At 44.3% G+C, this 12,238-nt stretch overlaps 1 protein-coding gene across 3 annotated transcripts in view; it reads left to right on the top strand.

Moving 5' to 3' along the window:
• Window positions 1–12,238, top strand: part of ATP8A1 (ATPase phospholipid transporting 8A1) — a 245,141-nt gene that overhangs the window by 196,145 nt on the left and 36,758 nt on the right. For all 3 annotated transcript variants that reach the window (XM_054029714.1, XM_054029717.1, XM_054029715.1), the window contains one exon: window positions 5,917–5,978. In XM_054029714.1, coding sequence (XP_053885689.1) covers window positions 5,917–5,978 — 62 coding nt within the window. The remainder of the gene's footprint in view (window positions 1–5,916; window positions 5,979–12,238) is intronic.

Raw genomic sequence — 12,238 nt, 5'->3', positions numbered from 1 at the left:
CTATTTCTCTGAGTTGGTTGAAATCTCCCCTTCTGAAGTCCAGTGTCCTTGTTTTGGTATTCTACTGTCCTCCTTTCCTTAGAATCTTGAATTCTATCACATCATTATGATTTCCTCCCAAGTTTCTGACTACCTTCGCATTCGCAACTAATTTATCCCTGGTGGTCAAAACCAGATCCAAAATGGATGACCCCCCTCCAGTTGTTTCCTCAGCTTTCTGAATCAGAAAGTTGTCCCCTACACATGCTAAGAACTTGAAGGACATATTATGCTTTTCTGTAATAGTCTTCCAACAGATATCAGGGAAGTTAAAATCCCGCATTAATACTAGCTCATGTATGTTAGCTAATCATAGAATTATAGAATTGGAAGGGACCTTGAGAGGTCATCTAGCACAGTCCCCTGCACTCCTAGTAGGACTAAGTATTATCTAGACCAGGGGCCGGCAACGTCCCTGTGGCCTGTGTCGATTCCCGCAGCTCCCATTGGCCGGGAACAGCGAACCGGCGCCACTGGGAGCTGCAGGGGGCCATGCTTGCGGATGGTCAATGTAAACAAAATGTCTCGTGGCCACCAACAGATTACCCTGATGGGCCACGTGCCAAAGGTTGCTGACCCCTGATCTAGACCATCCCTGACAGGTGTTTGTCTAACCTGCTTCTAAAAGTCTCCAGTGGAGATTCTATAGCCTCCCTAGGCAATTTATTCCAGTGCTTAACTACCCTGACAGGAAGTTTTTCCTAATTTCCAACCTAAACCACCCTTGCTGCAATTTAAACCCATTGTTTCTTGTCCTATCCTCACAGGTTAATGAGAACAATTCTTCTCCCTCCTCCTTATAGCAATCTTTTATGTAGTTGAAAACTGTTATCATGTCCCCTCTCAACCTTCTGTTCTCCAGACTAAACAAACCCAAATGTTTCAATCTTCCCTCATAGGTCATGTTTTCTAGATCTTTAATCATTTTTGTTGCTCTTCCCTGGACTTTCTCCAATTTGTCCACATCTTTCCTGAAATGTGGTGTCCAGAACTGGACGCAATATTCCAACTGAGGTCTAATCAGCACAGAGTAGAGCAGAAGAATTACTTCTTGTGCCTTCCTTACTACACTTCTGCTAATACATCCCAGAATGATGTTTGCTTTTTTTGCAAACAGTATTACACCGTTGACTCATATTTAGTTTGTGATCCACTATGATCCCCCAGATCCCTTTCCGCAATACTCCTTCCTCTTCCTAAGCAGTCATTTCCCATTTTGTATGTGTGCAACTGATTGTACTTTCCTAAGTGGAGTACTTTGCATTTGTCCTTATCAAATTTCATCCTATTTACTTCAGTCCAATTCTCCAGTTTATCCAGATCATTTGGAATTTTACTCCTATTCTCCAAAGCACTTGCAACTCTTCCCGGCTTGGTATCATCCACAAACTTTATAAGTGTACTCTATGCCATTATATAAATCATTCATGAAGATATTAAACCGAACCAGACCCAGAACTGATCCCTGTGGGCAGAGCCGTCCCTTAGCTACGGCGAATCAGGGTGACCACCCCGGGCCCTGCACTTTGGGGAGGGCCATGCTTCGAATTGTGAGGAGGCAGGCTGAGAGGTGAAGCGGGCGGGTGAGCAGGGTGAGGAGGCGAACAGGGAGGCAAGCAGCAGGCGGGTGGGCAGGATGATGAAGAGCCCCACACACACACCAGAACCTCCCCCTCCCCTCAGCGCCTCCCGCCCTCCTGCGGGCCCCGCCAATCAGTGCCTCCCCCCCCCCTCAGCACCTACCACCTGCCACAGATCAGATGTTTTGCAGCATCAGGAGGCACTGGGGGGAGGGGAGAGGAGCGAGGGAGCAGCACGCTGGGGACTGGGCGGATCCAGGGGGAGGACCCCCTGGCAGATTAGAAACTCGGCACCTATGTCCCAGACCCCACACACCCCTAGGGACGGCCCTGCCTGTGGGACCCCACTTGATATTCCCTTCCAGCGTGACTGTGAACCACTGATTATTGTCTGGGAATGGTTTTCCAACCAGTTATGCACCCACCTTATACTAGCTCCTTCTAGGCTGTATTTCCTAGTTTAGTTATGAGTAGGTCATCCAAGACAGTATCAAAAGCCACACTAAAGTCAAGAAATACCTTATATACAAGATATTATCTTGTTACCTGCTTGTAGAATGCCTCACCACTTACTCTTCCTCATTTTGTGGTCTGGAATAGACGACCACCATAACATCACGACTATTCTTGTCCCTTTTTATCCTCACCCAGAGACACTTAAGTAGATCTGCCGCTCACTTGCTCTTGAATCTGAGCAAGTGTATACATTCTTGACATACCGCGCAAATCCTCCTTTTTTTCCCATACCTATCCTTCTAGAACAAGCTATATCCCTCAATGCTGGTACTCTAATCATGGTAGTTGTCCCACCAAGTCACTGTAATGCCAATTAAGTCATAGTTTTCTTCATATCTCGTAGTTCATCCTGCTTATTCCCTATACTTTTCTTGGATTGGTATACAGGCATCAAAGATATTTTGCAGACTGTCTTGTTGTTTTTCTTCTTGCCTTTTTAATTCAGTTGTGGTTTCTAGTCCCTTTTCCAGAATTTAGCCCCTATCCCTTCTCATTACTTGAGCTTAGATGTGCATTGGCCTGATTTTTGCCACCATCTCCCATAAGATCTAATTTAAAGCTCTCATCAAGTTATCCAGACGATGTCCAAAGATGCTCTAACCAGTATTTGATAGATGGAGCCCATCTCAACAAAGTAATCCTTTTTCCTGGAACATCAGCTCATTATCGATTAAGCCAAAGCTCTCTCGCGAATGCCACCTGGGTAGCCAGACATTTACTTCCACGATTTGATGGTCCCTTCCCAGACCTTTTCCTTCAATAGGGAGGATGGACAAGAACACCACTTGAGCCCCAAATTCTTTTATCCTTCTTCCCAGAACCATGTTGTCCTGCAGTGATCCGTACAAGGTCACTCTTGGCGGTATCATTGATGCCTATGTGGATAAGTAGGAACTGGTAGTGGTCTAAGGGCTTAATGTTTCTTGGCAGACTCTCAATAACATCCTAAATTCTAGCTTTGGGCAAGCAGCACTGTTCTTGGGATTCCTGGTCCAGGCAGCAGATGGATGACTCTATCTCCCTTAGGAGGAATCCCCGACCACCACCACTGTTCTCCTCCTCTTGGGAGTGGTGGTCATGGAACTCCATCCCTAGGACAGCGCATCCCATGCCTTCTAGTCAACAGGGTCTCCTTCTGATTTCTTCCCTCAGATGACACTTCCAAGGCATTCTTAGCAGTAGTACCTGTGCTGAGAGTCTGAAAGCGGTTGCTTAGATCTATCTGCGTTAGGGGTATATTGGTGGTTCTTCTTGTGGAGGTCACACTCTGCCAATTTTCTTCCTTGTTCTTCAGTCCCCTCTGTATTGCCCTCTCTGATTCTTCAGCATGCTGTATCCACAATACCAAATCCTAACTTCTATCGAGGAAGTCTTCATTTTCTCTGATGCAATGCAGGGTCAATACTTGGGTCTCCAGTCCTTTAATCTTTTCTTCCAGTATGGAAACCAGCTTGCACTCATTCAGATGAAGTCGCTTCTGTCCTCCGGTAGAAAGACAAACATGGCACATCCTGTGCAGGTCACAACAGCTGTTCCCTCACTGTCCATATTTTCTTCCTTTTTAATGTATCAAGAGCCTCTTCTCTTCAGTTGATGTATTTACTGTTCCCAGAAGGCTGAAAGGCAAAAAATCTTTGGGCCCTACGCAAACTTCCAAGCAAACTCCCTCTATTTGCGTCTACTCCATCTGTGCACCTCTCTTGGTCATCTGTATATCTAGTGTTGAAGCAGGCAGGAACATCCACATCTATAGCTTTTGTGGCAGCAACATATATCATGTCAGCAAGTAGTAATAGCCCCAATCCCTCTGTCTGTCAGGTTTTTTCAATATGCAGTGTAGTTGTAGCTGTGTCAGTACCAGTTTTTTCACTGTCGACCAACAGAAGAGCTGTCACTAACAGCAGCTATTGCAATGGTCACTAAACAACCTGAAGGCTGATTAAGCTTTGGGATTTCCTGTTTTCCTAAAATAAGGTTTTTTGTCATAATTTTGTAATTATGTCAGTAAAAAGTAATTTTATGATTCTTGAGTATGACACTGCTGACATCCCAGTATCCTGATGAACCGTTAGTGATTTTTTTTTTTTTTTGAAGGGGAGAGTCAGAAGCACTTCTGATGCATGATAAAACTAATTTCTGTTCCAGCCATTTGTAAAAGGAATATAAAGGGATAACAAGTAAAATGTTTAAATTCACAAACAGTGGAATAATGAAATTAATCAACAGAATATCAATAAACCTAATGCAAGACAAGGTAGCAAAAAGTGGATTGTGCAGTATACTTTCTACTACAGACTGTGACTACCTGCCTGTTGAGTTCTGTATCTTTCTCATGCTCTCAACCCAAACTGACTAAAGAGGAAAAGAGCTCCCCTCTCTTTTTTTCCTCTGACTTGGCCATTATTTCCTTCCTTACTGCAACCCAAATTTTCCTTCTTTTTCTTCCCCTTTCTCACCACCTGTCTCCTTTTTCTTTCAGGTATCTCATCCCACTCCTTTTTTGTGTCCCCTCCTTGCTTCATAAAAAAACTATTAAAATTATTACATACAGTAGTGCTTCCTTTCCATTGCTAAAGTGATTGGGATCTGTACAACATAATAAACTTTATAGTTTGGTTGCAGTGTAAGGTGCAGTTAATGCTGTACTCAGCATCAACTGCACTGCAGTATAGGATATGCTTCTATATTGAACATACACAAATTTTAGTGAGCACCAATACATCCCATTTAGGATGAAGAGTCCACTCAGAGATGCTTCAGTCAATTTGGTCTTTCCAGGCACAACACCTAAGTATTCTGGAAACTACAATTATCCTACATACTAAGATCCTTCAGAGAACTGTGATCTTAAAAGCTGGTACTGCTGGAAGTAGACAATCAAGTATGTTCTGTATAAACAAGTGTGAAGGCACTGCTTCAAAATTCATGTTTCAGGAAGCCTTGCAAATGTGTTTTTATATGCACAGATACTTATCTTTGTATATGAGGTAATACACCTATACCCCGATATAACGCGACCAGATATAACACAAATTTGGATATAACGTGGTAAAGCAGCGCTCTGGGGGGGGGGGGGGGGACTGTGCGCTCCAGGGGATCAAAGCAAGTTCGATATAACACAGTTTCACCTATAACGCAGTAAGATTTTTTGGCTCCCAAGAACAGCGTTATTTCGGGGTAAAGGTGTGTATATATAAGTTAGTGTATATAAGATGTGTATATCCACACACAAACTTGTATACAAATACATTAAATACACAAAATCACAGAACTGTCCAATTTTGGCCAGCTCAAATAACAAACATCCCAAAAAAGAATTAAAATGCTAAGGGAGAAGAGTTGGCTATCCCTATTCCAGAAACATGTTTGCTTAGATGGATAGATAGGCAGGCAGACAGACAGTATCCTATCCAAAAATATGTATACTTCATATATGCCTTGAGGGAAGTTATTGTGTTTGTAAATTCTGTGATTAAAAAATATATTTAGCTTTTATAGGAAGCTATTGTTTCTTACATAATTTATAGCTGGAAAGTTCTGGAGAGCTAAGGCATTAATAATTGCTCTCCCTGCTTTGACCAGTCACTGGTCACCACTACTAAAGATGACTAAAAGGCATTCATTTCAGGAAATTCTGCCTTGTCTTGTGTTGGAAGCACCAGACCCAGTACCCAACAGAAAAAGTCCTGTTAGACTATACCTTTACAAAAACAGAATTGCAGGGAATATCCCATAAATAAATCTTTTTTTAAAAAATCATCATTCTTTTTTTTCCCTGCAGGTACTGTATTTGGCAATGGTAAAACTTCAGACTACCTGCTCTTGGGAAACATTGTTTACACTGTAAGTCTTGCTGCCATTGTCTGGTGTTCTATTAGCTGGTTATTTTTTCTAGTCTCTTTCTCTTTTAACTTTGCTTCTTCTTCATTCCATATATGTATACTTAATAATGATATATTAAATGCCTATATTTTAAATAGATGTTTCTAATATTATTTATACTTTTTCTTTCTTTGTGTCAACTCTTCCATGTAAAAAACAATGTGGTGTCTTGAGAATAAATGGACAAATTGGATGATCCTCTGAAGTGCATAATTTGCAGACTCTGGTTCTCTGCCAGCAAGCTCACAAAATAAGGGAGAAAGGATAGGCCTGTTTGCCCTTTTTACAGGGTGCTATCCTTTGTGCAAAGGAAAGAATGAGGATTGTAATTTCCTGGCATTTTCCATGGTGCATGTAAATCCCTGGGGGACAGACCCCAGCTGAATCAGCTGGGAAATTGGTTTGGGGCCCTGTGTACACACAACTCTCTCTTCCTCCTCTTAATCTTGGAGAAGATATTGGCCTTGACTCATGGGGCACTATCAAGGAGTTGCTAGATGCTCCCCATAGAGGCATCTAAGTTGTCAGAAGTAACCAGAAACTTAACTCACTCACCTGTTACTTTCTTTTTGTTTATTAATTAGGGTTTGTTCTTTTCTTTAGTTTTCTATCCCCTGTACTAGGTAATGGAATAAAAACATGTTTTTCATTTTCTTAAATACCTCTCTCAACTCAGCAACTGAGGGTTTCCTCGAGTCATTAAAAGCAGCAATCTCATACTGTTACTTGCACCTTTTTCCCTTCCTCTCTTAAGATAGGGATTGACTCCCTTAAAGAATGTTCCTGTTTCCATATGCACAGAACAAAAGAAATCCTGCTAGAGAAATACAAGCATACATCCTTATCAGGCTCATATCCTTAGTGAAATGGGAAGTATCTGAATTGAAACAGGAGGAAATAGTCCAGAATAGTCAATTGTTCTTAAAGTCTGTGTCAGTGTGGATAGTACTGTCGAGGTGTATGCACTGCATACGTGCCAGATTGGATTTTTTTGAATCGCAGTGTCTGTGGGAGCCTGTATGTTCCCTGTGCCTCTATGTGTTCCCATGAAAAGGCATGAAAGACAGAGTGTCTGCATTCCTCCCTCAGTTCCCTTTTACCACCCATGACAGCAAGACAGAACCCAGCAAGTGTCCGACCTTCAGAGCCCTTAAATCAGTTCTTTCAACCTTTTTAATGAAGAATATTATCGTCATGCTTTTTCTCTAAAGGATGTACCTTTTTAAAAAAAAAAAAAAAAGAGAGAGAAAAACCATTCAGTCCCCCTGCACACTTTCATGCCAACTACTACACCTTGTGGTGAAGTCCAAGCCCTCAGGATACAAACCTGGCCTCCTGCAGTGGACTGATCCCCATCAAGGATGGACACAGCCGATGCCTCTTCTGCAGCCCAGCATCTCCCACAATTCTGGATATCTGGGCTGCTCTCCTCACCCTGCAGCTCACTGAAGGTGGATCAGCATTTTGGCATTGCACGCTGTGGCCTTGTCCCCTCCACTCCCATCAGAGTCTTTGCCTCCACAGCAGCAGACAGTTTGGCTGCTTCAGTTGCTCCTGCCTTCACCTTTATTTATTTTTTTAAATGTCTGCCCCATTCTTGGGCATGAGGAGCAGTGTTCTTCCGTTTCAGCAGTCCTCCTCCTCCAGGGGTTGGTTAACTGTCTGGGAGTATAACCCACCCTCAGTCTCCTCTGCAGTATTATCTCCCTGCCAGCTCCTCTGCCCCATGCAGGTATGGCAGAACTGCCAAGAAAGCACTGGTTCAAATCCAAGTCGTGATCTATATATGAGGCATCCTTCCCAGGATTGGCAGACAACGAGTTGTGCCTAGCCTTCACCTATCCAACAAACCCTAAAGTCCATTAGGTCCCAGGGCTATGAGTCAAACGGGCAGGTAGAGTCCTCTACCCATCAAAGCAGCCATGATTCAGCAGAGGAATAATGGATCGGGAATCCCAGTGCAGAGCAGGGCGAAGTTCCAAAAGCAAAGGAGGACCCTCACCACTCAACTTGGGGAGTAAGTTCCAAGGGCCTCTACAGAACAAAGAAAGACTTGCAGGTTCTCCCTGCCCCAAGTCTTAAAGTGAGTCCTGAGTGCCCTGGGGAAAAAAGCAGGGCTTCTAATCAGCCCCTCTCCCTTCCAAGTCAACCATGAAGAGTCTGACCCAGGGGGAAGGGGAGCCAATGAGGTATGATTCAGAGACAGATCCCTTGAGAGGGCTTCAAGCACTAAAGAAGGCAAGCTGTAAAAGGCCTCACCATAGCACAGCAGAGCCTCCACACTCCCAAAGCATGCAAAAAGAGATAAATCAAAAAAGGCAGAAAAGGGAAAAAAATCAAAATAATCAGGAGAGAAAAGTCCTTCGACTCTTCTTCCTCCTCCTCTTCCCTCTCATCCACTGAGGATGGTGAGCTATTGGACTCCAAGTCCGATCAGGATTGGGGAAAAATACAACAAAGATTTTTTGCCCCTCTGAGAAGTTCTAGACTAGGTGCAATAAGGTTGTCTCCATGATTCAAATCCAACCTGAACAGGCTCCTGAGAGTAAGTCTTAGAGTGAATTTCTCCCCTCAAAATCCTCCACCGCCGCTGTGATACCCCTTCAGTCCTCCTTCCTGCTTTACAAGAGCATCTCTCTCGTGGCTGGAAGATCTTAAAGTCCATAAGGACAGAGATTACCCTGACTCTTTCTATTTTAAAGAAAGTCACCCCTAGCAACAGCATTAGATGCAATGAGGTTCTGAGCCCAAGCCATGGCTTCCAGCACAGTAACCAGGTGCCACTGAGCTTTGATCCTGGAAAGTGGTTATTTACTCTAAGCAGGTCCTCTGCTTAGCCAAGTTTACAGGCTGCCTCCTCTTTGGAGAAAAGCTGGATAAGGTGGTGGCTGACAGTGTGGCAAAATCCAGACGGTCTCTCCCTTGTTCACTCTGTGTCCTAAGGAGAGAATATAGACCAACCTTCAGACAGAGTCACTCGTTTTGCCCTTCATCCTCAGAGATACCAGCACAGGCACAACAGATTCTCCAAAGGAAAATAACTGAATCAGGGTTTGGGAGAAAAGTCCAGAGAAGTCTGAACCCCCACCAATCCACTTTGTCCCAGGTCACATAGGCCTCCACCCAGAGCTGAAGCTGGGGGTAGAATTTCCCATTTCCTAAAGGAATGGTTTTCATTGATTACAGACAAGTGGATCAGGGAGATAGTGAGCTAGGGATACTTCCTCAAGCTGCAGGCTCCATCCCATTCATTCTTGATCCAGGTGCCAGTTTCCAGAGACCCTTCAAAACACAATCTCGTCCTGAACAAAATATCTCATCTTCTGGATATGAGAGTGATAAAGTGTGTTCCCACAGAAGAAAGGTTCTCTGGATTCTATTCTATCTTCTTCATCATTCAGAAGTTCACAGGAAGGCGGGGGAGGTGGGGTAGGTATCAGAGCCATACTCAAACTCAAAAGGGTTAACAAATAGATGAAGAAAATGAAGTTTTGAATGGAGACGCTGGCCTCTATGGTGTCATCCCTGTCCTGGGAGGAATACTTGACCTCAGTGCATCTAGAAGACACATATCTCCATATCCCCATCAAATTGTGCCACCACAGACTATATACACAGATATCATCATAGCAAAGTTCTACCCATCATTAGAAAGATTATAGAAAATCCAGGAGTTTATCATCCTGCTCTGGAGCCGCAAAAGGCCTAACATAGCACTGTGTTTCCAAATACTAGGCCTCCTGGTGTCATGTGTAAAAATCATTCCATGGGTCAGTCACCCAGCAGACATCTTCAAGCCTTCATCCCAAAAGTGTGGGACCACTTCCCAGAACACATGAAAGATCAAGTATGAGTTATGACACACATGTTCAACTCCCCACAATGGTGATCAGCCCACAACAATGTCTGCAAAGGCATGCCCGTCTGCCTTTCAGATCCTCTAGCTCTCACAACTGATGCCTGCCTAAGGGGCTGGGGAGCTCATTTGGAGATCAGATCAACCCAGGATCTCTGGAACCCAGAGGAAAAGACTCACAGCATAAACTTTGTAGAGCTCAGAGCAGTCAAACTGGCTCTGCAACTGTTCCAGTCCATCCTAGCAGGGAACCATGTCCTAGTTCAATCAGACAGTATAATTATGGTTGCATATTTAAACAATTAAGGGGGGAACAAGGAATCTGGCACTACAAGTGGAAATAATGAGGTGGATGGAGCAGTTTCTCCTTTCCCTCAGAGTGATCTACATATAATAGGGTCTGACTGATTCAGGGTCAACAACTCTGAGTGGTGCCTGAATCAAGCGGTTTTCAGTCTCGTTTTTCGGATGTTCAGCCTACCTTTGACTGACCTGTTTGCAAATCATATGAACACAAAGATGCCAAAATACTTCACAAGGAAGGTAGACCCCAGATTTTTGGGGACAGATGCCTTATCACTAAGCTATTATGTTTTAGTTACGGGTATTTTTAGTAAAAGTAATGGACAGGTAACGGGCAGTAAATAAAAATTCACAGCCCATGACTTGTCCATGACTTTTACTATATACCCTGACTAAAACTGCAGGGAGGCAGCTCGGGCGGGGGCCCCCCAAGGGGAGGGTGAGGGAGGGTCGCCACCAGGGGACCGCCACAGATGCTGTGTGGGGCGGTTGGCAGGGCTGGGGTCAGGTTCCCTACCTGGCTCCTGGGAAGCGGCGATCTTCAGCTACTAGCTCCACATGCTGCCTCCACTCCACCCCAAACCCCGGTTTTGCAGCTCCCATTGGCTGGGATCTGCGGCCAATGGGAGCTGTGGGGGCAGTGCCTACGGGCAAAGGCAGTACTTGGAGTTAGGAGCTGAGGGAGGGGATTTCCTGTCGCCCTTCCGGAGAGCCCCCCCAGGTAAGCACTGCCCCACACCTCAATCCCCAGTCCTGATCCCCCACACACCCAAACTACTGCTGCTGGGAGGCGGGAGGCTGCGTGGGCTGCTGCAAAAGTCACGGAGGTCACGGAAAGTCACGGAATCCGTGACTTCCATGACAAACATGGAGCTTTTCTTATCACACAGTTGGCTGCAGGGCCTACTTCAGTGTTTCCACCCTTTCCGCTACTGGGGAAGGTGATCCAGAAAGTAAAACAAGAATAGATTACTATAATTCTGATAACTCATTAGCCAAGAAGATTTTGACTCTCAGATGAGATAGATCTGAACCTGGAGCCTCCACTCTAACTTCTGTGAAGATCAGACATTCTCTTGCAAAGTCCTGTTCTTCATCCTGATCTGAACCGGCTTCAACTATCAGCCTGGCTGTTCAGATGGAAGCACTAGAGGGCTCAGTCTGTTGTCCAGACTTATTAAGACCATACTTTTGTCTATGAAAGTTATGGACACTAAAAGTGTGCTCTTCTGTGTGGTCCAGATTCAACAACTAGTGCCAAAGCACAATGCAAATCCCAGAAATCCAGGGATTCCAACCATTCTGGACTTTCTCCAAGAAGGCATAGACAGAGCCTTTCAGCCCAGTACCATTGCACATCAGGTGTCTGCTCTTTACTACTGTGCTATTTGCAGGGTCCTGTAGACAATGGCAGACAATGTACAGGTAGCCAGATTCCTTTGAGCAGTCTGATTAGTCAGACCAGCGGTCAGGCCACTCTTTCCAAAATATAATCTATAATCTGAGGGCCTGGACAAGCCATCTCTTAGAGCCTTTGACTTCAGTGTTGGCATTTTATTTATCTATTAAGATTTGTTTCTCAATAGCTGTCAGACCTGGCAGCTTTATCTATACAGCAGCCTTAGTGTGTGTTCCACAAGGACAAGGTAGTGCTCAGGACACCAGAATCCTTTCTTCCTAAGGTAGATTCCTCCATCCTCACTTCTCAAGAGGTGGTGCTTCCTTCATTCAGTCCAAAAACCACATTTTCCGACTGAAAAGATTTGGCACATCTTAGATGTCAGAAGAGTATTGAAAATATATCTCAAGTGTACAGAATCAACAAGATCAGGCCCTCTATTTGTGTCCTTCCATCCAAAACGTCAGGAACTCAGACCTTCCAAGTCCTTCACTGCTATCTGGATTAGATGATGTATTGTCATAGCCTACAAATCATCAGAGGTTCATGGTCCAGAAGGAATCAAGGCAAACTCCATGACATCCCTTGCAAACTTATGAGCTGAATAAGCAAGTTTGTCCACATCAGAAATTTGCAAAGCAGCATCTTGATCTACAGCTAACA

This window comes from Malaclemys terrapin, chromosome 5 (assembly GCF_027887155.1).
Source record: "Malaclemys terrapin pileata isolate rMalTer1 chromosome 5, rMalTer1.hap1, whole genome shotgun sequence".
NCBI lineage: Eukaryota > Metazoa > Chordata > Testudines > Emydidae > Malaclemys > Malaclemys terrapin.
The sequence above is the reverse complement of the archived record's forward strand: the minus strand, read 5'-3'. Positions and strand labels throughout refer to the sequence as shown.